General features: G+C 31.1%; 3 protein-coding genes across 4 annotated transcripts; 2 read left to right on the forward strand and 1 right to left on the reverse strand.

Annotated features, from left to right (window-relative positions):
- The first annotated feature begins 298 nt into the window (after positions 1 to 298).
- On the forward strand, positions 299 to 10014 carry LOC126774229 (palmitoyl-protein thioesterase 1). The gene is made up of 6 exons (XM_050495650.1): positions 299 to 353; positions 598 to 713; positions 835 to 1072; positions 2554 to 2718; positions 8145 to 8421; positions 9642 to 10014. Exons 2-6 carry the CDS (start codon positions 632 to 634, stop codon positions 9765 to 9767), a joined length of 888 nt encoding a protein of 295 aa, XP_050351607.1. The 5' UTR covers positions 299 to 353; positions 598 to 631; the 3' UTR covers positions 9768 to 10014.
- An 848-nt stretch (positions 10015 to 10862) lies between these two features.
- LOC126774531 (uncharacterized) lies at positions 10863 to 14048 on the reverse strand. The gene is made up of 6 exons (XM_050496096.1): positions 13941 to 14048; positions 12604 to 12769; positions 12129 to 12241; positions 11819 to 11911; positions 11534 to 11664; positions 10863 to 11133 (listed from the first exon to the last, which is right to left on the reverse strand). The coding sequence occupies exons 1-6, from the start codon at positions 14046 to 14048 to the stop codon at positions 10935 to 10937; spliced, it is 810 nt and encodes a 269-aa protein (XP_050352053.1). The 3' UTR covers positions 10863 to 10934.
- Positions 14049 to 14793: 745 nt separating this feature from the next.
- On the forward strand, positions 14794 to 15813 carry LOC126774251 (uncharacterized). Of its 2 annotated transcripts, none has more exons than XM_050495677.1 (2): positions 14794 to 14840; positions 15241 to 15813. In XM_050495677.1, exons 1-2 carry the CDS (start codon positions 14819 to 14821, stop codon positions 15786 to 15788), a joined length of 570 nt encoding a protein of 189 aa, XP_050351634.1. In that variant the 5' UTR covers positions 14794 to 14818; the 3' UTR covers positions 15789 to 15813. The 2 variants fall into 2 exon arrangements, with proteins under 2 accessions (XP_050351634.1, XP_050351633.1); XM_050495676.1 differs by having other exon boundaries at positions 14798 to 14947.
- Positions 15814 to 23890: the final 8077 nt, after the last annotated feature.

Below are 23890 nucleotides of genomic sequence, written 5' to 3' on the forward strand. Positions count from 1 at the left end.
TTTGGAACTATATACGTAGGCTATATTATTCGTTGCGTACGTAAAGTATGAGACTATTGCATCATATGAGACAATTGCATACATATTTTTTCCTTTTGTTTTCGAATTGAATCGTTTTCGAAAAAGTGTTTTGCAGCGCCACCTATATCTTACATCATAAACTAAAAGCAAACTATCTTAACAAACTGTTACTTTGACTAGTGCTACGTGTATCTGGTAGGTGGCTCTGCTCAAATTAAAAAATGACATTGACATCTGACAAAGAAAACTTTTGACATATATGTACTTAATACTTATTTAAATGCAAAGACTAGTGTCTACTTGTATTCATTGAATGTTTACTTGAAACTTGTGTAAGTTGTCGTATTTTCGATTAGTGGAATAAAAGAAAAATTGAAATTACTTAAAGGAAATATTTTAAGTTCAATTTTAATAATATCTAATTACAAATTATATGCGTCGCTTCTGATAGTACCGCATCTTTAATCTAATTAAAAAATATACTTTAAAAATCAATTTAACTTATATTTCTTTACGTACAGCGGTTATTAACTTAAAGAATAAATTTGTGGCTTAAAATAATATTTTTGTTTTAAGGTTTCATGAATTAAAAGCTAAATTAATTATCATAATGAAGTGGTGGGTCGGGCTTTTATTATTGCTGAAATATATTTCTGCGGAGCCTACTCCTATAGTTTTATGGCATGGAATGGGTAAGTCGAACTTTGAAGCAGTTATACCTAATGCTCTTAAATTTTAAATAATATTTTAATATTTTATTAATTTATTAAAATATTATAATATTTTAATGGATAACAAAGGATTTTTTTATAGGTGACACATGCTGTTTATCATACAGCTTAGGTCTATTCAAGTCATTTCTAGAAAAACAAATCCCTGGAGTCTATGTAGTTTCTCTAAAAATTGGGAATTCTACTGTGGAAGATTTAGAAAATGGATATTTTATGTATCCAAATGAACAAGTGGAATATGCTTGTGCAAAGCTGGCACGAGACCCAAAACTTCAAAATGGTTTTAATGGCATCGGATTCTCACAAGGCAGTCAATTCCTGTAAGTATATAATTAGTTATAAAATAATTATATTAAAAAAAATACATAATCCTCATGTATATGTTATTCAAATTATTTTAAATAGATATCTTTGACTCAACATAATTAGTAATAATATATATATATAATGTAGATAAAAAATCATTTTCTAAAATTATACAATATCAATGAACACTTTTAATTTAATTTACCATATTACCACTATTTCATTACCTACATATACAAATAATTGAATTATTAATGCAAATACCTAGTATTATCAAAATCATCCTTAATTTTTTAATGATACAATTTTTATTTGTTTTTTGTGTTGTATTAAAGTTCACTAAACCAAAATCAATTGTACATATAAAACAAATATTTTATTGTATGTAAATTAAAAAAATACATTGTTACAATGTACCTTGTGAATGCTAATGTAAATCCTGATTTATAAAGTGTTATTTATATTGTATTGCTGTATTATCTATGCACTGTGTTTTCTAGCACATTCCAATATAATGTGTTATTAGAGCTATTGGTAAAATAATATAATATCTATAAAGTATCCATTTGTCTTTAATATTTATGGACTTTTCGTATTATTCATTATAAAAAAAATATGGCATTATTACACTGGTCCTATCATAAAAGCATAGTATGCCTTGAATCTTTTATTTATTTAATTTAAATCACATCTGTATTGGTTCTATAATGAATGACTTCACTGCATACAAAGGTAAGTCAATGCCCTACCTTGGCCATGAAAAGTTTTTTAAATTTTAATACCAAGGACTGTATTTACTTAGTAAGTTTCAATTTTTATCATAGAAGAAAAATATTATTCGGTGTTTTGATAGCGGTGTTTTGATAAAAAAAATTGTCTTTGGTACAAACATAAAGTTAATAATAACAATATTTTACATTTTTGATTTAAGTGCATTCAAAATTTAAACATCAATGCAAAGCTTGTGTCAAGTACTATGTATGTGAAATGTGTATTATATATAAATATTTGGACATTATGTTTGTATTGAAGTCTGTATTACTGTAATATCTTGTTGAATTTGATTGTGTAATGTTAACTGATGTTACTAATGTTGACATTTTGAGATGTCAAGGTTTGCAGTTTCGTGTATATCACAGCAATCAATAGCAACTAAAAAAAATTAAAAAAAGGACACAAAAAAATATGGTTACTGTCTCCCACTGCTGGGCAAAACCTTCGTTTCTCTAGAGATGTACTTAATGAAGTGTATAATTTCATTTGACGGCAGATTTCAAGATTAAAATTTCAAAATAAAGTGCGGATTTGAACCCACTCAACGAATTATAAACAAAAATTAAGCGCATGAAAGCGATAAATTCATATATTTTTATCGCTAGACCATCTCAGTTCCTGTCTCATATATTAACGCCATTAAAATTTATTCAATAAAATTATAAAAATGTCAGTAATGAAAACTAAAATAGGTATAAAGCAAATTATTGTTTGTTGTCAGGCGAGCGGTGGTGCAGCGTTGTGGCCACAAATTGGGACCAATAAAGAATTTAATCACACTTGGTGGCCAACATCAGGGCGTGTACGGTCTTCCTCACTGCTTTGCTTTGCAGCACGAAACCTGTGACTACGTTCGGAAATTACTCAATTATGCAGCATATTACAGGTATTTGTTTCTTTAGTATTTCAAACAAAAGCATTTTAGGCGACACATGTACATATTTAATTGCCCAATGCGGTCATTTGACTTATAACACTTTTTATTTTTAATTATAACACTTCACTGTACTTGATTTTTTTACTCACGGTTTTCACGTCAATAGTGGTAAATGTAACGCGGGTGAAACTACGAAGCTCAACTACTTTATAAAATTAATATAATGTATATAATATGTATATAAATAATATTATATACTCAAAACCTTTTCTGAAACGCGCTGCATCTGCTGGTATAAGTTATATATGTATTCGCTTAGTAGTATTTTCAGTTAAGCACGACGAAAATAAACGTCTCTTCATTTAATAGTTTAGATTGTAATTGTAAGTGTTAAATTGTAACTATTCCAATTTCAGGATTTTGAAAATCTAGACACGCGGTAGCGTGTCAAGCCATGTTCAAACTAACAAAACTGCCTAGCAGCAACGTGTGTAACTAATAACTAACTTGCGAGATACATATGTGCTCTAAATTTCATAAACACACCGCAAACGGTTATTTAGATATTAACGTCCAAAAATCGTCATTTTTATCACTGACTGACCTATAGATTAAAACTCTAACCCAGTTCCAGATCACATAGAAAGTTCAAATTTGGTATCCAGATAGGTAGTTGGGTTCTTTATCATTTTATATAATTTTTCAATTAATTGATTCTATTAAAACTCTAACCCAGTTCCAGTTGATGACACCGGCTGTCTTTATGTGGATTTTAAGGTCTTCACGAGAATATATAACGAGTGGACTAAATTTTTTTTAATCCAAACCTATCAGTATTAGTATTTATAATTAATATAACTAAGAGTATAGTCGACTTTCGTATTTATTACGTTATTTACTTCAATATTTAGTGCACATCAATAGTGTAAGATCATTACTAATAAATAATTAAATAATAGGTATTTCGGACCACGGCACACGGTGCGGCGGCCAAATTATTTATAAACCAAAATCGCGTAAAAAAATTCCGGATACTGAATGGGCAATGCAATCAAACATTTCAAAGGTACAAGAAAATATAAAAATAACACAAAAAAGACACAAACGAAACAGTTAGCAGTCTATTGAATAATTAACTGTGATCAATAAAAATCTTACACTACCTGGTTTCGTACCAAGTCTTTACTATATTTCAGTATTATTCATGCAACATATTGTACCTACAACTGGCAATTACGATTACCGAAGAGATAAATTATGACCATGTTGTATAATAATAGGAAACTCTTAAGTACATATACAAAGTGTTATGTAGTTAAGTAGATGTGTATCGTTTGTATGATGATGCAACAGAAGTATAAATTGTGGAAACGAAGTGTCGTATCCGCAATGTTGTGTTGACGTTGTAAATGCGGCTTTATGACTATGCTTTGCAAATTTTATGACCGTTTTTGTTCAGGAAAATGTATTTAAAAACTTGCCCAAGTTACTAATATATTCGGTTTAAGAAAAAAAAAATATTTGTCTTTGTTATAAAGAAACGATATTGTCTATTAATTGACATCTAAATATGTTTAGTACATAATTATATTTACATACTAGCAAAGCCAAGCTTTGCCAAAGTAGAGTTCGGTTTGGCCGAATGAAAATCCTTTAAAATATGCCATTTTAACGTGCACAGTGTCTATTTGAAGGAAGACGGAAGAGCATATGTGTCACTTGATGGTGAGTGGTCACCACCGCCCATAAGCATCGTAGGAAATATAAACCATCCATTACATCGTCAATGCGCCCTTATGTCCCTTGTGCTCGTAGTTACACTTGGTAATTCACCCTTTAAACCGGAACAAAAGTAAGTATTGTTAATTAATTGTAAGTAAGAGAAGTGGGCACTTGCACCAAGTAAAACCTAGTTTTTCGCGTGTTAAAAGCTATAGTGAATGCTTACGGTGTGTTACCATTTATAGTTTTATTGTGGGTACCATTTGCAACAAAATAAGTAATCTGTAAAATATTTCGTCAGTCACTTAAGGAAAATGTCTTATTGACCGCATCCTTGCTTAATTTCAACATTGCGAGTGTTAGGTGTGTTTATATGTGTTTGAACAATATCTCAGGCGTAGGTCACAAGAGCTATTTATCCAGACAGAGGTTATCTTATATCAGTGTTTACATTACAAAGCGCTCTGGTTGTTGAATAATATTTTTGTAAATAACTTTTTAATTTCTACCAACATTGATTTCTTTTTTTTTTTTTAATTTAGGTCTCAGAAAGTAGTTTCTAATGTAGAAGCTTAGATATGGATATAAATAGAATGTATGATGTAATTAAAATAACAGCCTATAGATGTCCCACTGATGGGCTAAGGTCTCCGTTTGTAGAGGTGAGGAGCTTATTTCACCTCGCTACTCCAATTCGGCCTGGTTTCATGTTGAATACACTCACCATGTTTTCACCAATCACACACACACACACACACACACACAGTCACACACACAAACACGCGCACGCGCGCACACACACGCACGCACACGCACACGCACTCACAGAGAGAGAGAGATGAATCAGAAACACAAATTAAGCAAATAAAATACAGTGGTGCCCGGTTTGAAACCACAACCTTCGGTTAAGATTCAAATGTTCTACCCACTGTACTCTATGTATATACAGTAACGGTAACAGCATGTAAATGTCCCACTGCTGGGCTAAGGCCTCCTCTCCCTTTTTGAGGAGAAGGTTTGGAGCTTATTCCACCACGCTGCTCCAATGCGGGTTGGTGGAATACACATGTGGCAGAATTTCGATGAAATTAGACACATGCAGGTTTCCTCACGATGTTTTCCTTCACCGAAAAGCACGAGATGAATTATAACAGAAATTATATATAATTATATAATTATATGTATATAGTTTTATTAAATATGTGAATTAACTGTAAAAGATTATTATAAATTATTTACTAAATTAATTATTAATAGCCATGGTTATAAGATTACCTTAATTTATTTAAAGATACAATAATCATATATTTAATAACAAAGATAAGCCTACTGTCATATTGTGAGTCAATATTTTTGTCTTCTATTGGAGGAACATTAACCTAATTGACAATATTCTATATACCTAACTTAACTCAGACTTGACTAATATTAGCACTGGCAGATATCGTGCACTTATTATTTAGCTTGTGAGATCATTAACGTTAAATGTTAGTTTTGTTTTAATCAGCTAACGCATAACAATTTTAATAATTTTGAATACGATTACTCATTGACAGCGTTTTAAGATTAAAATGATACAATGATGCTGTAAATACATATCAGCTATCGGCTTCCTCTAACACAATACAAATAAGTTAATATAACCTTGTGATTTGTTCTCTATTATATTTATTAAAATTCAACATCTCATAAAAATTGGATACTATGACGTGTTTTCTAATAATTGTATTTTTATGTAACGTTAAACAAGGGTGGACTTTCTTGTTATACGACTACCCAATTTTTAAAAGGGCAGTTCATGTACGTATGTATCTATGTATGTCTTATATATATGTGTGTGAGTTTATTTATTTCACCATCACTTTACCTTAAGATTCGGATGTATGGGGTATCGTTAGAATCTTTACATAATCTCAAATGGCACTGGCTATAAATATTTTTACTTTTTAGATTGTTTTTTTATTTGTGACATCTTCATTGGTTATTGCCTGATTAAAGTAAGCGTTTTAATAAAATTAAGAAAGATTTTTCCTCATCACTACCGTCTCTCTTTATTGGAATATACCCAATGTTTTTACCTAAAAAGTATGTACCCAGCAAAGAAAAAGCACGATTTGATACTTTTACGTTTGCGTGTATTATAAAACATTGCAAGACAGACGTTTAACAGTCTTACGGCTATCCGCCTGCATGTCACCAAGTCTTCTTGGGAATGCTTTTGATGGCAAGTCTATGTTAAGGTGCTTTAATGTTCAATCAGTAACAACCCGTTATTGTCCCATTGCTGGGCCTAATAAGAGCTCCTCTCTCTTTTAAGGAGAAGGTTTGGAGCTTATTCTACCACGCCGCTCCAATGCGGGTTGGTAGAAAACACATGTGGCTTAATTTCAATGAAATTAGACACATGCAGGTTTCCTCATGCTGTTTTCCTTCACCGTCATGTACGAGATGAATTATAAACACAAATTAAGCACATGATAATTCAGTGGTGCTTGCTCGGGTCTGAACCCACGATCATCGGTTAAGATTCACGCGTTCTAACCACTAGGCCATCTCGGCTTTTTTGTTTCTTGTAATGTTCAATAGTAAATGGTGAATATAAAAGTCGAGAGAATGTGTGTTTCGCTAAACACTGATACGGTCATAGAAGTTATGATATAACTATTCCGTATTTAAGTCTGCTAAGCTGATAAACTTGTTACGTACAAGTATATCAGCTAAGCAGATATGTAGAGAATTCGTTCCAATTAAAAATCCGCAACCACGTCAAACGATTAATATGTAATAAATAATAGATGAATAACTTAACATACATTTAATATACGAGTACATACATACACAAGTAATTTGCAGCGATTTAATGAGGTAATTACCAATGTACGTCGTAGGTAACTGTGTGAAGTCAGGAGTATATTATTGTTATATTTACACAATATCTTGTACAAGTAGGTTTAAATATATAAAACCTCAAAAATACTTTACATACAATGTTACAAATTTGGGACCAGTAGCAGTAGCAGTACCTGCTTAAATAGTCACCTCACGTGTATATAAAGTAATTTTTCGTTCATGTTTATATTTATATCGAGTTCAAGGCGTTTTGACAATTAGTGTTTTATGTATCCGATTAATAGCAACGATAAATTATAAGAGTCTAAGCTGTTCTCTTTTAAATTCTGTAGATATTCGAACTGCATATATCGTGACGTCACAATTAATTTAAACATTTTCAAAAATAAATTAACACAAAATGCAGCGTTTATTTTACTGAACTGCCTCTTTACTGGATGATTTTTTATAATAAAAAAAGGAAAATCCTCTATATAAAAAATATGTCATTTGAAATCAACTCAATTGAATGCAAGAGTATGCAAGCTACTATAAACATGATTTTACTGCGTTTTTTCAAAACCTCTTTTTTTCTCAAATTAAATGATAAATATAATATATAAGAAAATATATTTACTCTTGCAGTATCATTCTGTAAGAAGTAACTTCGTATCTCACTAGTGGAATATTGAAAACTGACTTAAGTGATACGCTATTTTGATGCGTGTATTCTTGAAATATTATTAATAATCTTAATTTATATGGTCAATGTCTCATATCACTTTCTGACACTTTACGACCGTTTTCTGCTGTTGTGAGTTTCGAGCTTGATATAAAATAAACTCGAAAATATTATTGACGATTTGACAAATTTGTTTTTACAGCTGGGTCCAAAAATCTCTCGTTCAAGCTACATACTGGCACGATCCTCTAGACGAGAAAACATACGCGAAGAGCAGCGAATTCCTGGCAGACATCAACAATGAGTTGAAGATCAATCAAACTTACGTTGATAATTTGGTAAAACTGGAACACTTCGTGATGGTAAAATTCGATAACGACAGCATCGTGCAGCCCAGAGAAACTGAGTGGTTTGGATTTTACGCTCCCGGACAAGCGAAAAAACTTATAACATTACAACAATCGGCTATTTACAAAAAGGTTTGTATATTTTATGCATTTATATAATACTAGCAAATCCTGGCAATTATTGTCCCGTCTACACACATGATATGTATACACACATGATATGTATGTAATTTTCAATCAGTTGAACAATATAGATGCTGATCTGCTGCAGCGAAAAAATATATTTATATGTCAATTTTCATGAAGTCAAACAGTGTCTGTTTATTAATCTCAAACGAAAATTTATTATATGAGGCTCGTAAATGTTTTACTACGAAGCAAAGGCCGTTTATAGATGTTCCACTTTAAGGAGATGTTTTATGAGTGTATTATAACATGCTACAGCACTAGATTGGTGGATAAACAGATTTTATTTTCATTTACTTTTTTTTTATTATTATTGCATTCATTCATTCATACTTGTAGTTAATACGGTAAAGATATTGAGTTCAAACCTCGCCCGTGCGAAATATTACTACAGGACACACGTACGTCCGTTTATGTCGTAATTTCGGTGTTTTTGCTTGTATTGTAGGAGGGGTACGCTGTATAACTTATACTAATAAACTATACTCAAACTGTGCGGTTTGTAAACAGAGTCTACATTTATTTATTTATTTGTGTGAAATTTATTTTTACTTTATTTATCTTTTCTTTCATTATTATTTAAGATGCTTAGTGTCATTTTAGCATGTCGTGGTTACCTATAAATATGGCAATTACCCTAAATAATATCTTCAATACGTCTGCGTCCCCCATAATGTAAATAATAAAAACTTGTCAAAACTTAGATTAGTTTTGTTTACGGATGGTAGAATTGTCTCGGAGGCGTAATTCAAGCGAAGGCTAACGACTCGTAACTCGAAATTAATCGGTAACTAATGTACAATAAAGTAAAAAGTTACGTAAAGAGCAGCCTGTAGATGTCCTGTTAGGCTAGGGCCTGCTCTCCTTTTAAGGAGAAGGTTTCCAAGGTGGTGGAAGGTGATCCAATACGTAGAATACATGTCCCATATTTTCATACGACACAATCAGATTTCCCCACGATGTATTCCTTCACCGCCGAGCACGAGCTGCATTATGAACACAAATAAGGAGTTCAAAATTCAGCAGTCCACATCGGTTTTCAATGTACAATAACGATTCGTTAGAACGAACATAGGAACTCAGCATAAATAAAAAATAATAGAAACATTTATTATTATTGTAATTTATTGTTTTATAAATTATTTTCAATCCTTGTATAATTCCAGGATCGATTGGGCTTAAAGAAAATGGATAAAGCGGGAAAGCTAGTTTTCCTCTCCCAACCTGGGGACCACCTGCGTTTCTCTGAAGACTGGTTCATAGATAGCATCGTTACACCATACTTACTCTGATAATCCCGATAAGACTGATCAGCACATTAGAAAATCTCATTAATGATCTTATTAAAGTGCATATGTATGAAGTGCAATTATAAAACAGTTATTGGTTTTAGATAATAATGAAAAATATGCTATCAACTTTGTTTTGTTGTTAAGGACGTTGAGGTAATTTGTTTTAAGTAATAGATTATGTTTGCTTAAAATGTTTGTTTTAATTATATAATAGTTATGAAATAAATAAATACTTATATGATAATTGTGGCTTTGTTTCAATGTAATGTAAAAATTATGGTCTTCTAAGCGATTTCGGCCACGGCGGTCAATCTTAAGACACTACATTAATCTTAAGACACTAGCTAACTGCGCAGGACATATTATTGTGCTTAACTGTGTGCGCAAGCACAGGTGCACTCTCTGTTCTCTATCTCTCATAAACCCATAGGACGGTAAACCGACACGACCAGAAAAAGTTCAGGCGCAGGATCAACGGCTACTCGTTTTCCGAGGCACGGGAGTGAACACACTTCTCATTTCCTAACTCTGGGCTGCTACTGAGAATTTTAAGAAAAACCAAACAACTTTTTATCGGCCCGTCCTGGGATTTGAATCCAGGACCTCGGGATGAACGGCCTTATATCTAGCCAATAGACCAACGAGGCAGTCAGACATAGTCGAGTACTGATTCGAGATGAATAGCGAAAATGATCGAAACTTTGGAAGTAAAATTAAAGTGAATATAAATAGTAGATAGAATGATATAAGTAATGATTCTAATTAAGAACTGTTCGCATATTATGGGAACTATTACCAAATCACATAAAATATATAAATATAATTAATTAACTTTGTAACAAATTATTATACAATTAAATAAGGATTGTTTACCTTAAATACTTCATCGATTGAAATAGGGTATTATATTGTGCGGTATTAATAAACTGTTTTACTAAAAACTTCACCTTTATTTATAATTTAAATTACATTTCAAATACGACAAGACATATCCAAAGCAAAACGTTGACAAATAATTTAATTCAAACTTACAGTACATTCTCTACGGTTCAAATGAAAATTAATGTAAATTACATACACCCAAAGTTATTTCAGAATTGTACTCAATGCACTGACTATATAATCAATAATTTTTTAAAGGGACGGAATATATTCTATAAAATAGTTTCATTCAATCATGTTCTCATCAATTTCATGGCGCTTTACGATTATCTCAGGCGAATCTTGCTGCGCATGCGCGACATACACCCGCACGTACTTGTTGTGTTCAGAACTGCGCTTGATAAACGGAGCATGAGCGCCACGCAACTTGTGCAGAGGGAACCTCAATAAGCATGATAACATGCAACGTTCGGCTATTTTATAGCTGCAATATTTAAAAAAAAAAACACAGTAATTTTTAACAAAATATAAAGAATTTCAAGAATTAATTTCGTTTCATATTTTTTTATTGCAAGGCAGACTACCAAATTGGATATTTCATGTTAAGTGATCAACTCTGCCTGTAAACATTAGTTTTAACATATTAACCCTTATCCCCCCCTCCAGTTACTATTATGGGCCCTAAATGTTATACTGATGTGTCTATAATACATACATCAATGACCATTCGAAGTGCAAAGCAATACACTTTGTATTGCTATTAGGCTGTAGAATACCTACCTAGGGGGGTTTAGACAAATTTTGACCACCTATGAATAACAATTCCTCATACCTCCTCAATATCCTCAAGCTGATAGTTAAATACTTAAATAAATCACACTTACTCATATGGATTAATGCAGTCCATACGAATAACTTGGTATCCCTGTTCTTGAGCTTGAATTTTAGATTTCTCAGCTAGCATGGTCGCCACCCCCTGTCTACGAAACTCGGGTAATACAGCGAACATTTTCATCTAAAGACCGTACAAAAAATACTGTATTAACGAAAAAAAAATCTACTTATCGCTACCGGCAGAGGATTTCATTAAAATATATTGAGCATAGTAAGATAAGAACACAATATATTACATAAAATACCGTATGTATAGCAAATCGTTTTTGACAAACCTCAAAAACTTCACGCTTTTTAAATATATCCCAAAGATTAGGAGTTTCTTGTAATTTCGCAGTAAAGTAAAGGAAATCTTTGGTGTTAGGATCCTGCCAACAAAATAATGAGTCAGTTGATAAAACACGAATTAATTTACGATGATATTAAAAAAAAACTTATAATCGAATCATATACAGGTTGTTGAGGCGTATTACTGCCTTAAACTTTACATATGACAAAAATATGAGTACTGATTTCTACCAGGGCAAATGTTCTTAATAATTGTATACGAGCATTTTACTATTTATCATATCGCATCATAAATACTTGTCTATAAAATGCGTAGCTGCGCAGATTTTTTGTATCCAATGGACTTGCAACGTAGTTCACACAGATTCCTGCTGTGGTACCATCTTCGGCTTTAGCGAATAGAGAATTACCTGCAAAAATATTAGGATAGGTATATTTCACCATCGATTATCTTTCTTAGACTTTTAACATTACGCACATTACATTACATTATCACGCGCGATTTAAGTAGATCGGTCAGAAAATGATCAGCAATGGCCGAGCAGATATAATAATTTTTAGTAACAAAAGCAAGTAGTTTTAGAGTCTAGAAATGTGAATACGCATATTTAGAAATTTTTATTTATTTATTTATTAATAATACATATCAATAAAATTGAATTATAATTTCCATCTTGAAAGACATTAGCAACCGTGCTTGTTTTTTGTTTTAAAATTATTATTTATATTATTTTTGAGTTTTTGTGCTGTGTTACAACAACATAAGATATACCTTGTTTGAGTATGCCGATGAGGTACTCATCAATAGCTCGATCATCGTTAAGATCCATGTTGCGCGCGCGCACAAGAACATGTTCGCTAAGGTAATACTGCTTTATCATATCGACTGCAAATCCATGATTACTGCTTTGAACGGGTGAAATGGTGAAAGTTTCCGGCTGTGGAGTAAATAAATCACTCAAAACAATTAGCTATACTTAGTATAATTATTAACACAAATAGCTACACTTAGTATAATTATTATCGACTTTGAAGACTGGATCAGCGGAAAGAATGATTAATATTTCTTATAGTATAAATACCCATGACTATTGACTATTGTTTATGGCAAGAGGTGATCACTACCAGATAGCATCTTTTTCGTCTTCTTATAAATAATAAAAAAATACAAAGCTAAAAATTATTCGTAGCAATAAATAAGAAGAAAAAATTGTTTTATATGAGATTTTAAAAGACATCCTATGAATTATTATACTCTTGACTAAAGTGTAAGTCTGTGCTTAGATTATAATTTATTTTATTTTATTGGATGAATTTCTATTCACATTACTCTGCAAGTTTGACAGTTGTTTATTGTTTATTTACGAGATGGCCCAGTGGTAAGAACGCGTGAATCTTAACCGATGAACGTGGGTTCAAACCCGGGCAAGCACCTCTGAATTTTCATGTACTTAATTTCTGTTATAATTCATCTCGTGCTTTTCGGTGAAGGAAAACATCGTGAGGAAACCTGCATGTGTCTAATTTCATCGAAATTCTGCCACATGTGTATTCCACCAACCCGCATTGGAGCAGCGTGGTGGAATAAGCTCCAAACCTTCTCCTCAAAAAGGGAGAGGAGGCCGTAGCCCAGCAGTGGGACATTTACAGGCTCTTACTGTTACTATTGTTTATGCTATTTATTCTGCAAAAGTTGTAGTTAAAAGAAAGACAGAGAAAATGTTTTAAATTTAATGTCAACATTGGCTTGTTTTTTCCCATTTATTTGCGGTCTAATAATGATTTTCTTAAGTCTGGGCCGATTAAATAATAGTCATTTGATAGATAAGCGAACATATCTCTAGCAATAGCCAAAAATATATATGTACATTAATAAAAATGACTACTAAGAATATAGTACTAGCTATGACCAGTAGATGCACTTTTTTCGCAACCTTCAGGTACTCGGGCCCTTAGAGGGAAGGGGCGGAAACCATGTTATGTGGGATTCTTACCTACTAAAACCATTGCAACTGCCGTCTTCGGTACGGCTCGGAGAGGTTCCGGGATCGTGGATATCGCATCCGCGGCCCCTCCCGGTCCAACAGGTACACTATATTAATTACTTACCTTTTCTTGGCGAACTAAATCTTTAATTCCAAATATACTGTGACATTTTCGTATTAAATTAAACTGTAATTCTAATGCTGTGAGATTTCTTATAATCAATGATAACATTGTAGGATTTATCTTATATGTTTTTCAAAAGTAATTTATATATTTTTTATTCCAACGACGTAAGTTTGTGACTAAATGTAAAATATAATGATTGTATACTCTTTGGCTGTGACAGTTACCAATATGTAGTGATTATATTCTTTTTGGTTATGAAAATTAAAGAAATAATGACCTAAACGAGAGAAAAATAACACGAGCTCTAAATCGTTTTTTCGAAAGCAAAAGTCACCACACTCATGTTTTCGAAAAATTATATTTATTAAAATTTAAAACATATACAGAACCATAGATTCCATCTTTTTAAATAAATAGAATCGACTACTTTATTGGACACATCTAAAACTATTTTATAAACATAAGCTAGAGAAGATGTACCTATAACGCGATATAGAGAACGCGATTTGGTTGCTCTAATAGGGCTGTATAATCTGTTACTTTTAAAAGAGGCCTTCATTTAGACTAGTCAGCAATATATATAACAAATTTATTGAAAAATTCATAGCATTATTCAAATGATACAATGTGTTCTCTAGAATCTTACTCTATAAATTGTTCACGTTTAGAACCCTGGGTCAATTAGGTTTCTTTACCCATAAATAAACAAAAATGTTGGTAGAAAATATTCGCATAATTTACTAATTGAAATCTTCTATTAAATCCTTAATAAATACCATAATAAAGTAACTAGTAATAAGTATTAGCGATAACAAATATTACGAGCATCTAAAATCTAATTGTAAAACTTTCGCACTACGAGGAAATGCGCAAATATGTACTTTTATCGTTGCTCAAGTAATAGTATCATTCTTTATGAAATTGTTGCTTATAGTAAATGAAACTGATTAGTTTTAAAATGATAGTTTAATTTAGCATGTTGTTAAAATTCAGTGTCTATTTCGGTAAGCTAAACTTTAACCAGTAACTTTAAAATGTAATCATGAAATAAAATTGTTTTGCCGATTATGTAATTTAGGATACACTTTGTTATCCTTGTATTTCGAGCTCCTGGCTGAGTACCAGGCGACCCATGATAAATCAGCTCTCTATCATAATGATGTCCGCTTACAAATGCTTCGTGATGTACGAGGGCTGACCTATCACAGCAAACGTTCTGCGCCTTGAGGGTGTCTTAAAAAGTAAAAGTTTCGAATATAGCCTACATTTATTATATGAAACATGTTTTGATTTGTAGGTATTTTACATATAATACAAAGTTCAGGCGGACTAAAATATATTGACGTACAATCTATTGAAATAGAAAAGCCTTTGGATAACTCATTCAAAAACAAGTCTACTAAACCCAAAGCCGGCAGAAGATCTTGGCTTGTAAAATCTGATTTTAAATTCAGATCTAAAGATAAAGATGCAAATGAAAATGAAAAGGATGAAACGCTTAAAAGTAAAATTGCTACACTAGTCGACCAGACAGTACACGACACTGAAAGAAAAATAACATCCATTAAAAAATTAAAAGAAGAACATAGAGACGAAGAGCCTTACAGAGCTGGTTTCATTTTAAGCATGATAAAGAAAACTAAAGAGGTTTTAAGCGAACTTTTTAATGTTGCCGTTAAACATAAGGATGATTGGAAAGCATTGGAACAGTTAAAGGTATTTGAACTAATTGTTCATACCAATGTCGACACCACAAACTTGGTGAGGCAGCTTGTTGAGCTTCACATTCAACATCTGAATTCCACCAATAATCAAAACAATAGAAAAAGAGTAGTGTTATTATGAAAATAAATAACTTTTTTCATAACCATATCATTGTTTAATATTTTGTTTTTATTTTTTTACTATATATCTTGTTACACAAAACAATAATTTAATTAATCTGTTAATTCTGTTAAACTGTAAAGTAAATTGTTAACAGAATTGGGTTAAAAAAATGTAACTAAACAAAAACTATATAGTTAAATTAAAAAGTATAATAGTACATCAGTTACTAAATTTATGTACATATTTAATTACTTATTTTTATAGATTATTTTATATCATGTCAATTCAAAGTCAAACCTGTTTATTTGTCTATACTAATACTGCTATTGGAATAGGCTATAGTAATAGCACCAGTTTCTCATCAACTAGTGACGTCATCACCTAATGCATAGTGCAACCTCATCACGGCAGGTAGATGGATGCTGAGAATGAGAAATAATTACCGTCGCGAAGATGAGATGCGCTTCCTCATTATTTAAGGTCGTATATGTGTGGTTTGCTCCGATAACTGTGTGTCGCTATACGTGATCGTGTACCGTGAAGTATTCTTACAAAGAACGTTTTTGTTATTGTCACCTTTCGAAATTATTTTTAATATTTAACAGCACTAAGTAAGAATTCATATTATTATTAATGATTTATTATGCTGCCACTATTCGAATACGAATCACAAATTAAATGGATTAAACAACGAGTTCTAACACAACCCTTGGTTCTTATATATTTCATATTATCATATACTATTTTATTTATAGTAATTCTGTTACATGAAGATCAATAAAAATTATCGTTAATAAATTTTATTATATATATATATATATATATATATATATATATATATAAAATATATATATTTATTTGTATATATATATACAAAAGGGCTATACTTAATTCTATAGAAACCTTTGTCGTGTAATTATAATTTGTTCGAGTGCTTAAACTCGAATACATATACTGCTTAAACTAAAACTATTCATACATAGTTACTATAATAAATTTACCTTGATGTTGGCAAGAAAATAATTGTAGATTATAAACAACTTTGCTTTATGATAATTTAATCGATGTCGGCTTGATTTTCAATCAAACAGCATATTAATATCCATATGCACGTAGAACGTATATTATGTTTTTGCACACAATATTATTTTAGAGCCGTGGACTGGATAGTGGATAACGTGAATAGGTGAAGCAAATAGGTGGATCTAAACAGAAGATATCAGGTTCCAATCAAGCCAAGCACCACTGAGTTTCATGTTAATTTGTTAGTTTTAATTCATTTTGTACTCCGGGGTATAAGGAAACATCGCGAGGAAACCTGCATGTTTCGAATAGAATTCTATTACATTTTAATCCTCCTCGCATTGGACTACCGTGGAATAACTTCCACACTCTCATAAAAGGAGAGGAGACCTTTGCCCCATAGTGGGTTTTTAAAGGTTTGCTACTTAACTGTTACTGTATAGTTACGCTGCATTTTTAAAAAGTGGCCTTGCTCGTGACTTAAATAGTTGGAATGCATACCTACAATATTTAGATTACTTGCCACTAACTTTTTTACTTTTTATTAGACTAGACTAAATAAACCTATGATATATATACTATGAGTAAGTATATATGTCCCAGTATACTTATTTTAGTTATCTACATAACAATAATATACAAACATAGTAATCCTGCGCCCCGTTTTTTTTAGAAACTATGAGTAAGAATACGACAGATTTCACTTCGGTGATTTGTATAATTAATGAAATTATATACTTATTTGTACATAATTATATACATACATAGGCTGTTTATCAATTGAAATTCATTTAAACAAATAATTGAAATATTAAACGAAATACTACTGACTGACTGTCTTATCACGAAATCTCCGAAACTAAAGGTCTTATTGACTTGACATTTAGTATAGTTATTCCTTTCGTGACGTAGACGCTCACTACGAACGGATTTTTTCCAAATTATATCCAAAATAAAATTTTAATCAACTGAAATTTTGAACATAAGTGTAAATTAAAAATTAAAGGGTTAATTTTGTATGAATATTACGTTTACGAAGTCGGAACGGGCGGCTAGTAATTATAAATAGACAGACCTCAATCGTTTATTTTTTTAAGATAAAACTCAGATCATTCAGAACAAAAGAAAAACATATTAGTAATTTTATTGGCAATTTCAATATTGCCAATAAACCAGATATATATTATATATACACATTTGGATATGTTACACACACAGAGTGTGTGTAAGTTTGTATTAACAAGTACAAATATACCTGATGTCCAAAATTCATGTGCCGTATAACTCTCTCCCAATTTATATAAAAACCGAGTATATAAAGCCTATGCATTCCATAAAACAAAAGAGCATAACAATGGAAATATGGAAACTTTTTTGGCTTAATAACAATAGAGGCTAGGTGAATGTGAAATAGACATATTTTGGATGTAGGGATGTCTCTCATAATTAAACGTCGTAATCTCAAGTTGAAAATCCAGCTCCATCAATTCGGTGTAGGCAACTTCCGGTTGTATGATTAACAAACGTAATTCAATTACTAAACACACAAATGACTTAATATAAAATAAATTTATTTTTAAAATTATAAAAGAATTACCTTTCTTCTTAATTTTAATGTAAATTATCCAGAAATTTATAAAGAGATTGACTTATTTATTTTATTTATTAAATCACCAACAAAGTACACACAGGTATACGATAGCACACAGTTCATAAAATAAAAGAAGAAGTGGTACCTCAATTACTTATTAAGAATTAAGGTTTTTTTTAATTTTATTTACGTAATAGTATGGCTATTGGCTTGTATAAATTAATTATTTTTCTTTTTAATAATTTATACAATTTTTGCATATATATTAACACGAATTAGAAGGGCAACGTTTATGATTGATGAGTTACAAGCTATACTAATAATAATTAGAGATGGAACGATACAAGCAATTGGTATAACCTATTTTATATTATTTAGATACTTTTTTTCTGCAAAGAGAAGTACTTTGTTAAAAGGAATATGTAATCAAATATATGAATTTAAAAAAATAAGTACGGGTACGGACCATATTTTTTTCCCGAAATACAGGGTTGACCAGCCCTAGGTTCAGTGGTAGCCGTGAGTAAAGAAGCGAACGCCAGAGCGTGATTGCTAAATTGATCATTGTTTTGGCAGTTGCATTACAGATATGAGCGAACGGCACGCATGTCATAGAATGGACTCGACTTTATAATACTAACAATTGCCTGCGATTTTGTATTTATCTGTTAAATAATTAATATGGTCATTTTTTCCAAACCTCTACGTCATCATTCTACTTTCAAAATAGCATTTTGATAATGGTAGTATTTGGCTTTGTAAAAAACGAAACATAATAATTATCATCATTAAAAATAATAGAATCCTCTTATAAAAACTAAATTTAGGTTTGGTGTAAGTGTATATATTTTATCTTAGTATTATTTATCAAATATGTTTATTCTTATGTATGCCATAGTTGTATTTTGTAATATAAAAAAAGCTTATATGTAAGACATATCCATGATACGTCACGTCAGTCCACTCCATAATATCCCATTGTTAGACAGGTATTCGGAAAACGGCCACCTTGAGCGCTGTCCGTCCGCCCAAATATGGTACACGTTGACGAATACATTTTGATACTTTACTGTTATTTTTGAGACAAAATGAGTAAGATTGTAGCGTCCGGTGTTATTTCAACTAAGCTTTAATTATATTTTAAACCAAAGAGTATTTTACTCTTTGGTATTTTATGCTGTTATATCTCAAATACCTGTTTTATATTTGACTGAAAATATGACAAATAAAATGTATAAAAACGCCAAAGTAACCTATTAGACTTAACCTATTCTAATCTCTCGCTAGCGTTGTACCTTTTGTGAAGGAATTTATAATTTTAAACAAAAGTGGCATAATTGAATTATTTACTTCATGTAATTGAATCTGTTTGAATTGTCAAAACCATGACAGATCACATCGAAAGTTGACTCGATGCAAGACACAGGTTCGTCAATAATACAAATAGATACAGTATGCTAATATCAAAAACGTTTGTGCCGCGCTATGATGTCCAGTCGGCGACTTGGGCAGTTTCTTTCATTCGGAGCAGAATTCGCAACTAATTGTGGCATTAAACAATAGAACCTCTTAGCAATGCAAGTAACGCGCTTCGCCATTGTACATTTATATACAAACGTTTCGCATTGCACATTCAAAGAATAAAAATTTTGCGAGAAATTGTTTGGAACTCTTTTCAAAAGCGAAACCGAGAAATACAGGTAATGATGAACGTATTGTTCGTATTAAAATGTTTAGTTTTAGCAAAAGTGAGCGTTTGATTAAACTTACTTGTCAGAACTATATTGGAATAAAAAGTACATTTTAATATATTCGATTTAATATGAAAAATGTCTTTAATTTTATAAGTGTATAAGTACTACTTACCTTAATATTAATTTTAAAGGCAAACTCTACTTAATTGTATTTAAAAGCAAATGTTTTGTAGTAACATTAGATAAATGAAAAAAATATAGTCTACTTATTAAAAACTTACTCACTTAGATTTTTTTAAAACATTTTTATTTGACCTATTTGACCACTTATAGGTATGGAAAAAATAAGTATGGAAATGAGAAATAATAATAGGGTTTGTAAGAAATACAAACAATTGTAATAATAGAAGTATGTATTACATTTCGTTATCAGCAGTGCTATTCTATAAGAACTCACTTCATTTTTTTTATAGAATAGGAAGGTGGACGAGCATATGGGCCACCTGATGGTAAGTGGTCACCAACGCCCATAGACATTGGCAGTGTAAGAAATATTAACCAACACATACATCACCAATGCGCCACCAACCTTGGAAACTAAGATGTTATGTCCTTTGTGCTTGTAATTACACTGGCTCACTCACCCTTCAAACCGGAACACAACAATACCAAGTACTGCTGTTTTGCGGTTGAGTATCTGATGAGTGCGTGGTACCTACCCAGACGATCTTGCACAAAGCTCTGCCACCATTACTCACGCGTGAAATTTTGACAACTGAAATGCTGTGATTATTACGGTCTTCGACGACCGTCAAATAAAGGACCGACTTTTGCGGTGAGTCTCGAGTTTGTTCTTACACAATAACATGCCTCTACTGAATTCTATTTATGTATTCTTCTCTTTGAAACTACCTAAGGTTATACTTATTATAATGTTAAAAAATCATAATTGTAAATGCAAATCGTATATATGTATAAATTAAACTATATTATAATTACTTAAATATAGAAAATAAAATAATAATTAATGCCTTAATTAATTAAATTCATTGAATGCTAAAACATCACTTACTTTCCAATGAATCTCAGACAAAGCTCAAAGTGTATTATTTTATGGACAAATCAAAACAGAACAGGACTATGTGATTACATAATGTATAATTGTTTACAGAGAATCAACTCTTATTCGTTTTAGAATAGAGTTTAAAGTTATTATTTAATTTAACGTACATTGGTCGTTTTTGTTATCTTCGATTAATATAATAGGGGATGGAATGGGCGTGTCCGTGGCTCGTCGCAAATATAATCAAGAACTGAAATTACGTTGGAGATGTGCTGTATTGTCATTGTTTTGTAATTATTATAAATATATCTAAAATACGTAGAATTGATAGAACACAGATAAATAAAATATTTAAACTGTGAATTATCATAACTGTGAGTTCGAGAATCTCAAAAACCGACCGATTTTGATGACATTTTTTTTATAATTAAACTTAATAACTGGTAAGTATTTATGTCATGATTATGTAATATACCCGATGAATACGAAATGAGGTTGACATATAAGCTGAAACATACAAACCGTCGGGATAAAGTTTTATACAAAAATAGCAATAATATCTCATAAAAAAAGAGGAGCTTGTCATAGCGATGGTAGATGTCTATAGTCGGGGATCGATACTAAATAAATACTTTACTTTGTATGTGTTTATTATACAGGGGTTCCGCTTTGAGTACGGAGAAAAACCAGCGTACCTAATTATTGTCACAGGAGCTGAAATACATATATAATATTGTATCTTATGATTAACATTTCATTTCGTTCATAAAATAGTTAATTTGACTTAAAAAAAAAACTTGACTGCCTCGTTGGTCTTGGCTTGATATAAGGCCGCAGACCCGGAGGTCCTGAGTTTAATTCCCAGGTCGGGCCAATAAAAAGTTATTGGGTTTTTCATATTCGTTGAATGATATCCTTCAATTTGATCTTTTCTTAATTGCATTTCAAATCACACCTTTTCATATAAAATAAAATAAATCAAGAAAGTAAACAAGTTTGTTTTTAATTAGTAAATAATTATAAAACAAAAAAAAAAATGAATGGTCGCCTCTACAAATAGGAATAGGTATTGAACTGCAGTAGATATGACTTATAACATGAATATCAATGCGCACTCAACCTTACTTGTAAAAACGGTACCAATAAAGTTCGACTCCATTCATGTCAATGCTCACTAATCAGCGCTACGTCTGAGCTCAGCGCTGAGCGCTCTATCACAATGCCGCTATTACATTTGCTCAATAATTGCCACCCGCCCCCTCACAGATGATCGCGCCTCAATACGAGTGTGCGGGGTGGTCAATTTGCGTGGTTTTACTATAATCAACTCTTGAGATTTTATAGTACCTCATCCATAAGCATAAACAAAGCACTGTTTTATCTCAAAATGTTTATGTTTTGTTTTTGGTAAAAAGCACTGTTTTATCTCAAAATGTTTATGTTTTGTTTTTGGTAAATGATTCTCGGAATATTTAAAATAACATTAATATAGGTACGTGGTGTTCCAGTGGGTAGGCGTTTCTGTTTAAACTTTAACGCTATACCCAAAAACTTGAATTGGATTTAAACATCCAACTAAAATTTGAGTTTTATTATTAATAAATTATTGCAAAGATGCTTATAAAAATGATGCCTGCACGGCTCCAATAATCTAAATGGTCTGTTTTTTTTGTAATAAATTCGTGTTTTTCAGAAAATACAAATATCTAAATCACCATAAAAAGTGAAATCGTTAGACGATTCTATAAATATTATATTTATAATGTTATTAATAATAAATTATTAATTTAATTTACATTTACTTTCCTACACATCAAACCACTTGAATACTTACTAAATGAGAAATTAAAAATCAATATACGTAGGCCTTATTTGATAAGTATATGTATATGATAAATAAATTTATGTTTAAAAATAATTTCTTATTAAGTTTCATTTCAGACAGTTTATGCAGTAATTAATTTTATACCATAGAGGTGGTGGATTAGTGGATTTGCGGCGTGCGGTCGGACTAATTAATTACAGTTTGATTAGGGCTTACGGAATTAATTACTACACTACAGGTAGTGTCTTTAATCTAATAATTAATCAGGATTAATTATTCATTTTATACGGTATTCTATTTTCAATTACGCTCTTAGAATAATTAATAAACGACCAATTTATTGATTAACAAAAAAGACAGATAATATAATTTTTTTTTTTTTAAATAAATTTTCCAAAAGACAAAATCATTGGTCATTAGAAAATAAATAATTATAAATTAATAATTTAAAAATTACTACTATTACTTATATTATTTGCTAGAAGAAATACGATAGTAACTGTGTTAAGGTAGCTAGTAATAGGTGTTAAGGCTACCGAGTTTTAAATGATTAAGTAAATAATTTAACGAATGATTAAACATTTTACTTATCATTATTTATCCAATATTAATTTAAAAATAATAATATTCAATTGATGGACTTTCAATCTTTGCCTTGGTATTCAAATGAAAGTCCAAAAGGCTTAAAAGATGATACTGCGATAGCTTTATTAAGAGTAGAGCAATCATTTATCAGGTTGCTTAAAAAATCGCTATCATTACTTTTAAGATTTTAATCCTTATTATCAACTGTTTCGGATCATGCAATAAATCAGTGTTTTTTTAATTTCATTGATCATTTTACGGTTTTGCATCACACCAATTTAAAAAATCATTAAATCAATAACTGAACGACATTAATTGGGCGCACTTTGATTATAAGAA

The sequence above is a fragment of the Nymphalis io genome, chromosome 16 (assembly GCF_905147045.1).
Source record: "Nymphalis io chromosome 16, ilAglIoxx1.1, whole genome shotgun sequence".
NCBI classification, from domain to species: Eukaryota; Metazoa; Arthropoda; class Insecta; order Lepidoptera; family Nymphalidae; genus Nymphalis; species Nymphalis io.